The sequence below is a fragment of the Chiloscyllium plagiosum genome, chromosome 9, assembly GCF_004010195.1.
Source record: "Chiloscyllium plagiosum isolate BGI_BamShark_2017 chromosome 9, ASM401019v2, whole genome shotgun sequence".
Taxonomy (NCBI): Eukaryota; Metazoa; Chordata; class Chondrichthyes; order Orectolobiformes; family Hemiscylliidae; genus Chiloscyllium; species Chiloscyllium plagiosum.
This window is the reverse complement of record NC_057718.1, coordinates 77,423,665-77,440,208: the sequence shown is the minus strand read 5'-3', so window position 1 is coordinate 77,440,208 and position 16,544 is coordinate 77,423,665. Positions and strand designations below refer to the sequence as shown.

The 16,544-nt window shown below is 42.0% G+C and overlaps 1 protein-coding gene across 3 annotated transcripts in view; it reads left to right on the top strand.

The window, feature by feature from the left end:
- Positions 1-16,544, top strand: part of unc93a (unc-93 homolog A) — a 90,401-nt gene that overhangs the window by 51,019 nt on the left and 22,838 nt on the right. For all 3 annotated transcript variants that reach the window (XM_043696276.1, XM_043696277.1, XM_043696279.1), the window contains one exon: positions 13,843-14,054. In XM_043696276.1, the coding sequence (XP_043552211.1) occupies positions 13,843-14,054 (212 nt within the window). The remainder of the gene's footprint in view (positions 1-13,842; positions 14,055-16,544) is intronic.

The window sequence follows — 16,544 nt, the reverse complement described above, 5'->3', positions numbered from 1 at the left end:
TTCCTATGATTTTACCCACACCGTGAATGAAACCAATTTCAGTAAGTATCGTCTAGCATCCTGCTAGAAGTTTTCAGAATGTAACTAGTAGAATAGAAAAGGAGGAACTTGTGGATATGGTGCTTTTGGATTTTAAGAAGGCTTTTGATAAGGTCTCACACAGTAGGTTATGTAGCAAGAGTACAGTCATATGGAATGGGGGTAAATATTTTGGTATGGATAGCAAGTTGGTTTATTTTTTAAAACATAGTGGGAATAAAGGGGTCATTTTCAGATGGACAGGCTGTGGTGAGCAGTGGAGCAATTATCAGTGCTTGTGCTCCAGCTATTCACAATCCATATGAATGATTGGACCAAATGTAATGTTTTGTGATGGTACAGAACCCGGTGGGAATATGAATTGTGAGGAGGATAGGTAAAGGCTTCAAGAGGGTTTAGGCAGATTGGGCAAGGACATGTTAGGTAGAATACAGTGTGTGAAAGTGCAAAATTAGCATCTATGGTATGAAAAACAGAAATCCAATGTATTTCTTAAATAGTGAGAAATTGAGTGGTGTTGATGCTCAAAGATACCTAGCTGTCATTGTTCATAAGTTACTGAAAGCTAACATGCAAGTGCAACAAGCAATTAGGAAAGCAGATAGTAAATTAACCATTATTGCAAGGGTTTTTGAGGAAAGACATTATATATAGAGTTTATATAGATACATTACATGCAATTGTATAGAGCCTTGTGAAACTGTAACTGATGTATACAGTTTTAGTTTCCTTAATTAAGGAAAGATATACTTGCCATACATGGACTGTAATGAGGATTCACCAAACTAATCCTTGGGATGGTAGGATTGTTGTATGAGAAGAAACTAAGGAAATTAGTCATACATTTTCAAGAGTTTAGAAGAATAAGAAGTGATCTCATTGAAGCATGCAAAAGTCGTATAGGGCTCAGGAGGGTAGATTCAACAAGAATAGGGGTTCTAGAATCATTGGACACAATTTCAGAACAAGAGATAGGGCATTTGGGACTAGGATGAGGATGAATTGTTACATTAGAGGATGATGAATCTGTGGCATTGCCATCCAGAAGGTTGTGGAGACTTAGTCCAAGTATGTGTAAGACAGAAATGTATAGATTTGTAACCATTAAAGGTAGAAAAGGATATGTGAATAATGTAGGAAAGTGCCTGGAGGAGAATATCAGGTATGAACTAATTGAATGGCAATGGCAGAGCAGACTCAAGCGATTGACAGTATTGTATATTACTTACTCATTCCCTAATTATAAGCTGTCCACCAATCATCGAAGATGAGGGAGCAGCCCTTCAGTCTTCTGGGACTATGGTGACTTTACCTTTGCTGTACATAATGGTTTTCTTCTTTCAGAAGAAATACACCCATCAGCTAGATAAAGGTAACCTCAGCTCTATCTGCAGATGTAAGTGGTCACAGAAGTCAACCATGCAACTTGGGGCTCTTGGCATCCTTCCATATTTGCTCCTTTTCTTCCACACACTTCATAAATTGTGGTGTGAAGCTGGGAAAAGTCATAAAAATGAACAGAAAAGGATCATGTGAACTCAGTATCAGCAAGATTGTTTTTTTCAAACGGGTGCAGGTGTAGTCTTCTGGCCCTAACCTGCTACAAGAAATTAGGTCACTGACGTAGAGAAGGTGGAAAGGCAGGGTGTTTATTGAGTGTCCTAAGCTGGACCTGCCTGAATTCCTCTGGTCCCTCCTGGTATCTCCTTGAGATGAACGGTCACCAGCAGTGAGACAGAGACCCCTTTTTTGCACTACTGATGCTGTGTACCTATGAATATAGTGATAGCACATGTTTGAGCAAATATTCAGCAGCTGGCTGTCCAAGGTTACTGCCACCACCGGTTTCATGAAGCAGCCAAGTGGTCCCATGCAGGAGTTATGACAGTTGATAGAATTTGGATGCAATCTTTTATATTTCTCTCTCTCTTACTGAGCGCCTTGGGTATCACTACTTGATGTTTCTTTACCTATCACAGCATGTTCACCTTGTCACTGATGGCTGAGTACATGCCCATCATCCTTTTGGGCTCAGCAGGTTTTTCCAGCAGTCATCCAAATATCAGAGACTTTGGGCATTGTCCCCTCTGACATCAGTGGACTCTTGGCTGTAATGTGCCCACCAGAATGTGATTCTGAGATGATACTGGGTAGTGAATCTGTCAAGCTGAATGTTTGTGCTGGTGGTGTATCCAGATGAAAACTATGCCAGTGCCTTCTCTGGGTTTCGGAGACATCAGACTCTGAGGTGGTGGTGGTGCTGTTGCTGCTAGGGGGAGATTATAGCAGCTCGTGCTTTGTCCTCTCCTGGTGGCCACTAGTATTTGTAGTGAAGAAGAAAAGGAATAGTTGGTGAAGGTGCATAGTCTCTTACGTAGACCAATGTATGACACTGCCTGCAAATTGGACATGAGCAGACTGCAATGTTCCTCATGGTTTCCTGCAACATGTTCTTGTCTATCTGTCAATGCAGGAACTGTCTTGATCTTTTACCTCCAGTTGTTCACTGCACAAAAAGTGAGAAGGTCTGAACCTCCAAAATTCCTTCACTGTTCTAGACCCTCTCCCTCAAATTTTCGTTTCATTCACTCATGAGACGTGGGTGTCACTGATTGGCCAGCATTTATTGCATATCCCTGGTTATCCTTGAAAACGTGGAGATGAGCTGTCTTCTTAAATTGCTGCAGTCCCTGTGCTGTAGGTAGACCAACAATACCATGAGGGAGGGAGATCCAGGAATTTGACCTTGGACAGTGATATATTTCCAAGTTAGGATGGTGAGTGACTTGGAGCTTAACTTGCATCTGCTGCCCTTGTCCTTCCAGATAAAAGTGTTTGTAGGGTTGGAATTGGCTGACTAAGGACCTTTGGAAAATTTATGCAGTGCATCTTGTAGCTAGATACACAGGGGTGTGTGTGGTGAAAGGGTTAAAATTGTGTCCCAATACATGTGTGAATCTATTGTAGGGTTGGAATTGGCTGACTAAGGACCTTTGGAAAATTTATGCAGTGCATCTTGTAGCTAGATACACAGGGGTGTGACTGAGCATCATTGGTGGAGGGAGTAGACATTTGTGGATATGGTGTCAATCAAGTATCTTTGTCCTGATTGGTGTCAACCTTCTTGAGTGTTACTGGAGCTGTACTCAACCAGATAAGTGCGGAGCGTTCCACGACTCTCCTGACTTATCCATATGGATGATGGACAGGCGTTGGGAGTGAAGAGGGAATTGCTGACAGCAGTATACCTCTGCTCTTGTAACCATTGTATTTATCTGCCAGTCCAGTTGAGTTTTTAGGATGTTGATAATGGAGGATTTAGTGACACCATTGAATGTTATGGGATATTGGTTCAACTATTGGAGATAATTGTTACTGCGTTTTTGTGTGTGAATGTTACTTGCCATTTGACAGCCCAAGCCTGGATATTATTCAAGTCTTATTGCATATGCACAGTAAAATTAGCTCTTCGTTGAAACTTTATTGCTGGAACAGCACAGCAGGTCAGGCAGCATCCAGGGAACAGGAGATTCGACGTTTCGGGCACAGGAAGAAGGGCCTGTGCCCGAAACGTCGAATCTCCTGTTCCCTGGATGCTGCCTGACCTGCTGTGCTGTTCCAGCAATAAAGTTTCAACTTTGATCTCCAGCATCTGCAGACCTCACTTTCTCCTCGAAAATTAGCTCTTCCCCAATTTAAGACTTATATCGTTATACTTTTCCACAGCTATCCTACATCTAACTGAGTTACAATCACGATGCAAAACACTGCTGCCTTCTATTTGTCTGGGCTTATTTTGAATATTAGGTCAAGAACTACCGTCCCTGGTTGGGCTTTCTACTTTCTGGCTAAAAATGTTTGTCTGGATGCATTTTAAGAATTTTGCTCTCTCCCTACCTTGCACAATAAAACCAATCCTATTAATATTTGGGTAGCTAAAGTTCTGTACTACTGCATTTCAATCTTGGTATTATTTATAGAATTATAGAATCCATAAGGTACCGATAGAAGCCATTCAGCCTTTCCTTAACATCTATCACATTTGATTACACGTTTGATCTTCTATTTCTTCCTGACTGCTTGGCGGTCTATAATACACACCCACCAATGTATTTACCCCTTTTGAGATTCTACTCCTATCCATATGGCCTCATATTATGATTAAGATAGCCTTCTTCACTGCTATATTGCGTCCCTGATCAACGTTGCAAGCCTTTCCTCCATATTATCGCTCTATTTATCTCACCAGAATAGTCTGCAACCAAAATTCTTGAGCTGTCAATCCTGCCCATCTTTCAGTCATGCCACCTGATAGTTATATCTTTCTCCCATGTGCCTGTATGTGCCCTCAACTCATTTGCCTTATCCTCAGACTCCTTGTATTAAAGTCTATTCCATTAAGCCCTGCTAAACTCACTTTTTTCTTATTTAGCCTATGTTTTCTCTACCTTCCAGACTCACTTAATAGTTTATTCTTTGATCTACTGGCAGGATTCTAATTCCCTACCAATCTGTTTTCACCACATCACAACAGCTTTATCAAACCTTCCTATGAGTTGTTGATACTATTCCTGTTCATACGTAACCCATTCAACTTGTTTAGGTCCCACCTATCCCAGAAATGGTCCCATGGTCTCAAGAATCTCCAGCCATGCATTCATCTGCTCTATTCTTCTGTTTCTATACTCAGTACAGTGTGGCATCAGATGTAATACAGAGAATACTATTCTTGAAGGCCAGATTTTCAGTTTCCTCACTCACTTGCTAAAGTCTGCTTACACAACCTCATGTTTTTTTTCTTCCTGTCAATAATTCTAACATGGACCATGACTCCTAGCTGTTCACTCTCACCCTTACTAATGGTCTGCAGGTGCTTCATGACGTCCTTGACATTGGCACCTAGGAAGCAATATATCATCCTGGAATCACATCCAAGGCTGCAAAGGTTTCTGCCTTTTCCTTCACTAACAAATCCCCCTATCATTATTCATGTTCCACACTTCTGTCTGAGATTTTCGATTGAGTGCAGAATGTGTAGATCATAGGCTTGAGTGTCACAGAATTTTCTTAATTAAATAGAATATAAATGCTTGCTTTCATTTTACCCTTACTCTTATTTCAATATCGACAAGAAAAATCTTATTCTTCTTTATGTCAGGCACAACCAGATCACTTCAACTCTATCCAGCAAAAAAATTAGTTTTGAACTTCAAACATATGAATTATCTATGTACAGTTTTTAGGCTGTATTTATGGTATTAAATCAATATCCAGTCACAAGAGACAAGAAAGTAACAACTACCAATTTACCTATTTGCTCTTTTGTGATGTCACACTTCTGTTTTGTTAAAGCAGCTCCATTGCTGGTCTATCTGTTGCTGAGACCATTCTCCTTTGGTTGCTCCTTTAACCCCAGCTACCACTGCTCCCAAATCCCACACAAGTCTGCTGCCAGTCTATCTGCCTCTGGAGACTTTTCCACTCTCACTATTCCTTTGAACTTCATTGCTGCTGCTTCTAATTCTTCTGCTTCTGGGACCTCTATGTTCTCTCTGTTCCTTAGTACCACATTGGCTCTGCTCCCAAATTCCCACACATGTCGCCTGCTGGAAATTTTGCTTCTGTCTCACCTCTCACATTCCCCTTGATGATGTTAACTGCTTTTCTTGGGGTTCTCATCTCCCCACTGCTCTCGCTACTAGTCCAGTAACATTACCACTATCCCACTGCCTCCCAGAAGTTACTTTTACTATTTCAAAACCTAAGTGAAATAACTTCATAGAATCCGATATCCCATTACTAAGTCACCATGTATTTACACATGAAGAGTCCTTGACTATAGTACTGCTTCATTCCAGAGTCCGGTTTCAAAGGATCAATATCTCTGACATGCACCCCTTTTACCTGTCAGCCAGGGCTCCCTGACTGGACCAGAGTAACAGCCCCAATCAGGGAATTTATTCTATGAGGTCCAACTGGCTGACCTCATTAAAATCACAAGGTTCCTCCCCTTCTGAGTTTGCGCACATAGGCTGGTCCTTTATTTTGGAAAGACTGCTAGGATGTTTTAGCACCAAGTCAGGTTCCTCCGACTTGGCATCTGCACAGGTGGTGTGTAACACATGGGAGCTCACCACTTGCGTCAGGTAGAATTTCAATCTTCTTCCATCAGCAAAGGCATTGAGGTGGCTACTTCAGTCATGTCAATCCCTGATTCAGTGGACTCAAGAACCTTTGAAGGAAATGGTGAATCCATAGGTTCCAGCAAAATTTTGGAATGTTCCGAGGGGCAGGGCACTTTGTACCTGCATCATCTGTGAATTTGCGGCTTTCATGTGGTTCACACATTCATTCAGGACCGTTGCACAGACCCAAACTTTATATGTCATTGATCCTGACCTCATGTCAACCACGCCACTTACCCATGTGGGGCAATTTTTGTGATTTCGTACACCAAACGTTGTCCCTTGTATCAAACTGTCTCTCTTACTTAGCGGAGTCTTGTGTCTGGCATCGGAGTTTCTCATATTAAATCAACCTCCCCTGCGAAGGTCTGGTACATAGTTTTCTACCTATTAGCAGCTCTGCCGGTGCTATCCCTGTAGTTGCATATGTGGTGGTCCTATAATCAAATAAGAACCATGACAGCTTGGTATCTAGCAAGTCTCTTGGCTGTTCTTTCAATCCAATCTTTAAAGTTTGGGCTGCTCTTTCTGTCAGGTCATTGGATGATAGGTGGTATGGAGCTATCCTTATATGTCAAATCCTATTTGACTTTATGAAATAATCAAATTTCCCGCTGGAGATCTCTGGCCCTTTATCTGTGTCCAGCGTTTCCATTATTATGTGTGTTGCAAAAGATGCATATAATTTTTCTATTGTCGTTTCAGGGTTTGATGAGTGAGCGCCTATGCATGCCCAGCTGTTTTGAGTGGGTAAAAAGTGTGGTGCTGGAAAAACACAGCAGGTCAGGCAGCATCCTAGGAGCAGGACAATCAATGAGATTCTGAGATACTGTCTAGTATACAGGAATAATGATTTAACTGTGCAAAAACACCTGCAAGTTGAAGCCCAACTGAACTTCAAACAGGTGCTACAATTGGCTTTACAATTGGAAAATGTGGCAGGTGGAGCATAGCAGTTGCAGGGTATTCCAGTGGAAGTGGACACCCTCGCCAGTCCAGTTGAGCTTGTGGAACACCGCTTGAGTGCAGCCTTATTGAGGACATATTCTTATCAGAGTGACTCTAAGTTGGCGCACAACAAAACCTCAAAACAAAGCAACCCTCGGTCAAATGGTTAAAATTTTCTTCAGGATTCTGGCCAGCAAGCCATTGTAGTTATTGCTGGTATGCAGATACAAGAAGCCAAATGTGGTCCTAATAGAGGTAAGTTGAGTAAGATAGCTCATAGGCCAGTATCCAGGAGAGCTCATACCGTGGAAAGTCTGCCTATATCTGACTTGGAACAGTTAAATTGCTAAATAACACAAAAATCAGAACTAATCAAGATGAACATCTGGCCATGCGGTTCTAATGGAGATTTCCAGTGGTGCAGTCCTGTCAGTGATTACAGAACGAGTTTTTAATAAAATCCGCCTTGGACTCCAACTTTGACTTTATGCAAGACCTCAGCAAGGCTGAGAACCTATGCTGGGGAACCTTCACAGATTAAGGGTGCAACTTCAATTCTGGTCTCTTATGGTTCAGTTGGTTGAGAGAGATTTACCTCGTTTGGCTCAATATTTTGAATTAGAAAATGGCTGCCTGAGTGAAGTCCTGATTAAATATCCAGAACTCATTCAGGAATATCTAGATACAATCGTAAGAGCCAAGGCCACCTTGCATGTTGACCAGGAAGCAATTCCACAATTCAGGAATGCATGCACAATATCATTTGCCTTATGAACAAAAGTAAAGGCAGAAGTCAAAAAGCCCGATGGATCATTTCACCTTTGTGGAGATTTTAAACAAAAAGTAAATCATATTTTGCAGCTGGATAAATATCCAATCCCTTGGATAGAGAATTTATACACAGAACTGGCAGGGGGTGCTGTCCTTCACAAAGCTGGACGTGAACCATGCTTTCTTGCAATTGTGCTTAGACCAGATTCCCAGAAGTACGCTATAATTCATACGCATAAAAGACTTATACCAATAATATGAGACTGTCATTTGGTGTATCGTCAGCCTGTTCAATTTTTCAGTGGATGATGGAGAACATTTTGTAAGGTTTACCTCAGGTCGCCATTTACCTATTTAATGTCTTGTTAACAGGGAAAACCAATAATGAACACTTAGAGAATTTGGATGTCGTCCTAATGCAGTTTTTAAAGGGTGGAGTTCTTCCCTAGATGGACATACCAAGACAAAACCACTGGGGGAATTCACACCTATTTGTGGACTTGCCCAAAACTCAAAATCTACCGATTCCTAGACTCAGTGACATTGGAACTCAAAAGTTATCAAAAGACCTTTAGGAAAAAACAGTTCAGTCACGAGTGTGAATGACCACCATTCATCCTGCATTGTGTTGCATGTCAACTCACTCTGTGTGGAGAATAATAGATATTGTGTATGTGATCTCAAACTAGACACTGGACCATCCTAAGTTGTCCAAGACTTTCCATTTTAAAATTCACCAGTGGTCGACTCATAATGACTACAAGAAACTAACCGACCTGTGGAAAATCCTTCTCTTCAAGAAAATCCTGTTATAATCCTGATGTACAGCTCCAGAAACTGTAGCCAACTATATTACTCATAAGTGAAAACATCTTTCTTTCCCAAAATAAGCCAAATCATGTGAATTGTGAACTATTCCTTGGTTTATAATTAAGTAAGTGCGCTAGTTTCTTTAACCAGTTTTTCTTTGTCTTAGAAAATGGTAAATGACTGATGTAGCCTTAGATTTTCAGATGAATGTGTGAATAAATAACCCTGTATATTTAAGCCTGAGAACCTGCTGTTGGTTATTCAAATTGACTCTATAATTTGACGTTAAACCCTTACCTTTTCAAAGAAAAAGTGTTTACAGATGATAAAGGAAGGGAACTGGAGATTCAATTCTCTCTCATCTTTGTCTGTAACAGAATATATTAATTAATTACTTTTTTACCCAAAAGCTTTCTTTATCCATACCACTTGTTATTGTAGTGTTCATAGCTTCTATATCTGCATAGTGACCGAAAGGATATCCAAGTGCCAAAGCCTGACATGGGACTTGAGGGACCATGTGGAGTTGCTAGGGGACTTGATGGAGTTGGTGTGGGATGTAGACTGGCATGGAAAGTATGAGGAGCCATGGGGAATGGAGGGGCATAGCCTGACATCATAGGTCATGAGGGACAACAGAGTTGTTTGAGCAGTGTAATATGACATGGATGGGGTATGGGTGTGCACAGAAAGTAAGACATGAGAACTGGAGACATTTCTGTTTTTACTATAACTGAAATAAAGTCACACAGCATTGAGGCAAGCCTTTTAAAAACCCAAATCTACACAGTGGCCCCTCTGCCTCCAAACATTTCCCAAGTTGTGAATTAAGGGGCATTAGACTGTGCTAAATGCTTTACTAATGATTTGGAGATGCCGGTTTTGGACTGGGGTGTACAATGTTAAAAATCACACAACACCAGGTTATAGTCCAACAGGTTTAATTGGAAGCACACTAGCTTTCGGAGCGAGGCTCCTTCATCAGGTGATAGTGGAGGGCTCAATCGTAACACAGAATTTATAGCAAAAATTTACAGTGTGATGTAACTGAAATTATACATTGAAGAATTGATTGTCTGTTAAGCCTTTCATCTGTTAGAATACAGTGATAGTTTCACTTCTTTCATGTATAAATCACAAAACCTTTTTTTTAAGAAGTTGCATTCTTGGGTTAGCTGTTAACAATGGTGATAGCTAGACAATATGCTGAAGGTGTTGGCCCCCTGTGTTCTCTGTCTATGCCATGATGCTTAGATTGATTCGAATCTAAAAAGTGAGATAACGGAATTTTACATAAATTCATGCAGTTTTTGAGCTCAGAGTTCTACATGAATGCATACAGTTTTTGAGCAAAGTACAATGTAACCCTGCAAGTACAAATTCACCCCACAAAATATATGTGTGCATGTGGGTCTTTGTCTGTCTGTGTGTGTGTGTCTATCTGGGTTGGGGGTTGTGAGTGTGAGAAAGAGTATGTGTGTGTGTGTGTGTGTAGTGAGTGCAGAGTGTCTTAAGTCTGTGAGGGGGTGCATGTGTGAGTGTGGGAGTGTGTGTGTCTGTAAGGGTGTATGTGGGTGTCTGTGTGCGCGTCTGTGTGTACGTGTGTCCATTACTTTGTGAGAGTGTGTGTGTGTGTAGGAGTATCTGTGTGTGTGTGTATAGTGCAATGGTGGTCACCTGTAAAGTGACATGATGTCACATTACAGGTGACCACCATTGCACTATACACAGATACTCCTACACACACACACTCTCACATACACACGGACACACGTACACACAGACGCGCACACAGACACCCACAGACACCCTTACAGACACACACTCCCAAACTCACACATGCACCCCGTCACATTGCTTTACTAATGACAGCGCAAAGTGATCCCACAATCAACGGATCAGATCTATTGCTCTGCAGTCCTGCCACATCCAGCCGTGAATGGTGGTGGATGGTTAAACAACTCACTGGGAGAAGAGGCTCCACAACTATCATAGCAATCTTCAGCCAGAAGTGCCGAGCAGATGATTCATCTCGACCTCCTCTGGTGCCCCCAGCGTTACAAATACCAGTCTTCAGACAATTTGATTCACTCCACATGATATCAAGAAATTGTTGGAGGCAGTGCGTACTGCAAATGTTATGGGCCCTGATAACATTCCAGCAATAGGACTGAACTTGCCGCTCATTTAGCCAAGCTTCCAGTACAGTTACAGCACTGACATCTGCCCGACCATGTGGAAATTTGCCCATTTATGACCTCTACATAAAAAGCAGGACAAATCCAACCTGTCCAATTATCGCCACATCAGTCTACTCTCGATCATCACTAAAGTGATGTAAATTGTCATCAACAGTGCTAAAAGCAGCACCTGCTCAGTGATCCCCAGTTAGGGTTCTGGCAGTGTCACTCAGCTCCTGATCTCATTACAGCCTTGGTTCAAACATGGACAAAAGAGCTGAATTCCAGAGGTGAGGTGAAAGTGACAGCCCTTGACATCTAGGCTGCATTCGATGGAGTGTGGCATCAAGGAGTCCTGGCAAAACTGGAATCAATGGGTATTGGGGACAAACTCTTCAGTGGTTAGAATCAGACCTGACACTTAGGAAGATGATCTTGGTTGTTGGAGGGTAGTTGTCTCAGCTCAAGATCATCTCCGTACGAGTTCCTCAGGGTGGTGTCCTAGGCCCAACTATCTTCAGCTGATTCATCAATGATCTTCCCATTTGCGAGTCCTCGGCTACTGTAGCACTCCATGTCCAAATGCAACAAGATTTGGACAATATCTAGGCTTGGGCTGACAAGTGGTAAGTAACATTTGCACCATACAAATGCCGGGCTATGACCATCACCAACAAGAGACAATCTAACCACCACCCCTTGACATTCAAAGGTGTTGCCAGCACTGAATCTCCCACTATCAACATCCTTGGAGTTATCGTTGATCAGAAACTTAACTTGCCTCACCATTTAAATGCAATGGCTACAAGAATAGGTCTGAGGCTAGGAATACAGTGGCAAGTATCTCATTTCCTGACTCCCAAAAGCCTGTACACCATTTACAAGGCGCAAGTCAGGACTTTGATGGAATACTCCCCACTTGCCTAGATGCGTGCAGCCCCAACAACACTCAAGAAGATTGACACCATCCAGGACAAAGTAGCCGGCTTGAATGGCACTCCATCTATAAGTATCCACTCCCTCCAACCCCCCATGCTCAGTAGCAGCAGTGTGTATTATCTACAAGATGCACTGCAGAAATTCATTAAAGATCCTCAGACAGTACCTTCCAAACCCAATACTACTTCCATCTAGGAGAAGAAGGCCAACAAAAATATGGGAACATGACCATTTCAAGTTCCACTCCAAGCCAAGCACCATCCTGAAGTGGAAATATGTCACTGTTCCTTCACTGTTGCTGTATCAAAATCCTGGAATTCCCTCCCTAATGGCATTGTGGGTCAACCCACAGCAGATGGATTACACCAGTTCAAGAAGGAAGCTAACCACCACTTTCTCAAGGGCAGCTAGAGATGGGCAATAAATGCTGGCCCACCAGTGGTGCACATATCCTACAAAAATGAATTTAAAAAACACTCACCTTATTGATATTCAACTTTCTGTAATACCAAATGAAACAAGTAACCTAGATGTCAAAAATTCTCCAAATAAAAGTCAGGTTGGATACCTGGCAACTTCAGCTTGCCACACGCTCTAAAGAGCCTCCATGTTTGAAACAGACCACCAACATCTTATTTCATTGCCACTGGCCACGTGCACTCCAAATACATAGAAATTAGCATCGAACATGTCTCATCCTCTAAGAACTCTCATGGGACATCTATGATCCACTTACAATATGTGCCAGAAGTCCAAGGCTGCATCTCTGCAAGCTGTGTGCTCTGTGATATTTACCAGCTCATGGACAGGACTGGGCTGCAATTCTGGCTGTTTGCTTGCTATCTCAGACCAAGAACCCAGGCTGTCAGTTTTGCTGTGCTGTTCAGCACAGACACAAAACCAGGAAGCTTGTCATGGTTGTCAGCAGTTCTCAGTCAAGTCAATGAAGATAGCTTTCAGTTAGGGGGTTCTGGTTCAGTAAGTCAAGGACAGACTCCAAAACCAGTACAGGGGATTGAACCTGATCAGTCAGCTGTTCGGTGGTCAGTCAGGTTGCTTTCCACATTTGAGATAATAAGCCTAATTTGGATAGCCCAACACCCATTTTGATTCATTCTACTCTGTTGTGGGCCATTTCACCACTGAAATGAGCAAGTATTAGGGAGTTGAAAGTGGAAGATATAACTGTTAATTTTGACATGGGTGGAACGATGTCTTGAGCAAGTAAGTAGGCAATGCAGAAGGCATGCAGGGCTAGGATTTAGGTGGTGCAAATGGATGAGGGAAGATTTTGCAGGCAGTAGTGAGTATGAGCATTGGTGGGCAGAGAAAAAAATTGAGGTACTGAAGAGAAGATGGTGGCACTTACACTGCTGAGTGGAGAAGGTCATTGATCTTCTGCATTGCTGTATATTCCTCCAGATGGTCGAGACTGCGCAGACCTGAGTGGCAACCTTGGACTGGGCTGGCTTGGCTTAGTGTCATGGCCACCTCTGCACCACCCTATCAAAAAGGACCTTCAGGCCCCTGCCCGCAAAGCATGATGTCAAATTTCTCTAGTCTGCCATGACCTGGGAAAATATCCAGGGCAGCTCTTGACTGATAGTGCTTGTCTGGATGCCAGTCAATTTTGAAACATCCTGGAAATACCCATGGGTAAGATGTGAATAGAATCAAATGAGAGGAATGCCATAGGAGTTGGGCAGATAGTTAATGAGATGAATTTGGTCAGATATGTTGAGACCCAATGCCTCATCATATCTTACCAAGTTCACCTCATTAAATAACTGCCTGAGGCCTCATGGCAAAAAAAAACCTCCAAAATAAAACTCTGCACAGTTGTCACTTACCCAAAAAAAACAATGTAAGGTTCAATCCAGTCTGTGCTTGGAAAAATTTGAAGCGCTCTAGAGAGAAGCATCCTTGGTCACCTGACTGCTTGTTCTAATACTGCTTTATCCTTCCCATAGGTGTTGGTGTCGGTGGAGTACTCCTTGTTGCTTTTTTTCTGGATCAACTTGATAAGAAGGAAATAGAGGATTTCAAAGGGAAGGATGTAAATATTTGGGCTGTCTTAGTGGCGACCTTTACACACCTAAAGGACAAGCGTCAATGTCTACTCATTGTCATGACAATGTACAGTGGGTTTGAACAAGGCTTCCTTGCCGGAGATTATACAAAGGTAAGAATACGAAAGGCATTAATGATAATCTTCAATGACCTCATATTTCCCAATTATGTCTAATCAAGAAGGCCATCTCAGATACTATGTAACATGAATAGGTGACCTTCCCTTCCAGAATATCAGATTAAGTACTTACTGCTGTGCTGTTACATCAATGCACCCTCAGTGATTGTTGCCATGAATTGTGTTGAAAACTTTCCAGGTACAGGTGAAGGGGAGGAAAGGAGGCTGTCTGTAGACTATATTAAAGACATAGGAGACATCCAGATGAAGGGCTTATGCTCAAAACGTCAATTTTCCTGCTCCTCAGATACAACCTGACCTGCTGTGCTTTTCCAGCACCACACCCTCGACTATATTAAAGGCATGGTTAAGGGGAGAAAGGCAGTCTGTGGTGAAGAGCATATTAGATGCCAAATGACTAAGGGGAGGCAGGAATATTGTGACTGAAACAGCTAAGGGGAGTGGGGATCAGTGGATCAAAAGTTAGGAACTTGTCTGTCCATGGATGTGGTGCACTGTTTGTCCAGGTTTGGAAGAATTGACTACATAACAGTTTCTTTCTTTTCCTAGAGAGTTTGAAGCCATTGCTATAAATCACAGGAAATCACAGGGTGATAGGTTTGCTACAAAGACTGATATACAATGATATCTGTTGTAGTGTTGGATCACAGAACACATGATTACAATTATGAGGGGAACTTAGAACTAGTTAATGGGAAATCATTATCAGGAATCACATGGACTCATGAGGGGATGCAGGGAGTCGCAAAATGTGATGATGCCGTGGCCTTAATCATGGGAGGGTAAAGTGGACAGGGAGATATTGGGATGTGGATTGTTACAACGGCAAACTTATAATCGCTTAGCAGGAACTGGCTGAAATGGTGGAAGGTTGCAGGTTTTAAGGGTATGACAGGGATTATAGAATATTCAGAAGTGCAAAGTACAGAAGAAACATAGTGAATGACAGGGAGTATTGAACATTATTGTTTGAATTGTACGACTGTGTATTTTATTTATGTAGTTTTAAAACTGAACTTAAATGAGAAAGAACCATTTTGAAAAAAAGCATTTGAAAGAATGGCAGGCATTGTAAACAATTGCTTAAACAAGTAGTGTCTGAAATTCAGATTGCAGACAATCTGAGCTGAGGGTGTGAACTGATGCAGCTCTTGTTCACAACAATACATTGATTGATCTGTGGACGAGTAAAAGTTACTAATAGAGTCATAGAGAGGTACAGCACAGAAACAGAATCTTCAGTCCAACTCATCCATGCCGACCAGATATCCCAACCCATTCTAGTCCCCCGACCCATATCCCTCCAAACCCTTCTTATTCATATACCCATCCAAATGCCTTTTAAATGTTGCAATTGTACTAACCTCCACCACTTTCTCTGGCAGCTCATTCCATGCACGTACCACCCTCTGCATGATATAGAATGTAGGGAAATAGATGGCGACATCTTGAAAAATGTCCATATTACAGAAGCGGAAGTGTTGGATGTCTTGAAATGCACAAAGTGGATAAATCTCCAGAACCTGATCAGGTGTACCCTAGAACTCTGTAGGAAGCTAGGGAAGTGATTGCTGGGCCTATTACTGAAATATTTGTATCATTGATAGTCACTTGTGAGGTGCCGGAATAGTTCTTATCAAGCTTCAAGTTCAGTGAATGATTACTCATTAACAACATGCATGGACTCAAAACTCCCCAATTCTCTTCATCTGTATCCACCTTGAGGATACTTCTTCAAAATTTTTCCTTCTTTTCCAATTTTATGAAAGACTGTGTCATTGAGTGGTAACCATTGTTCATTTTGTGCTTTTCAGTTATGGGCAGCCCTACTACCCCCTCAGTGTTTTATATGTTTCAGGTATTCACCAATGTCCAATTTGGATTTCACCAGGATCACTCAACCTCTGATCTTAGGTCAAGCATGACAAAGCTGAATTCCAGAGATGAGGTGACAGTGACAACCCTTGACATCAGTGGCCACATTCAACTGAGTGTGGCATTAAGGAGCCCTAGCAAAACTGGAATGAATAGCTAATGGGGGCAAACCCTTTACTGTTTGGAGTCATATTGGGCGCATAGGAAACTGGTTGTGATTGTTTGGGGTCAATCATCTCAGCTCCAGGACATTTCTTTACGAGTTCCTCAGAGTATCCTCCTAAACCAATCAGCTTCAGTTTCTTCATCAATGACCTTCCGTCCATGTTAAGCTTAGAAGTGGGATGTTTGCCAATGATTGTGCAATGTTCAGCATGTTCGTGACTCCTCAGATACTGAAGCAGTCCATGTTCAAATGCAAAAAGATCAAGACCATATCCAGGGTCAGGCTGATAAGTGGCAAGTAACATTTGTACACGCAGTGGCCATTGTTATGGACCAGACCAGAACCCTCTAAAATTTGACACATAGTTTAAATATGTGACCTCTGAACTCTGACTCACCAATTTCTCTTTAATTAATTTCATG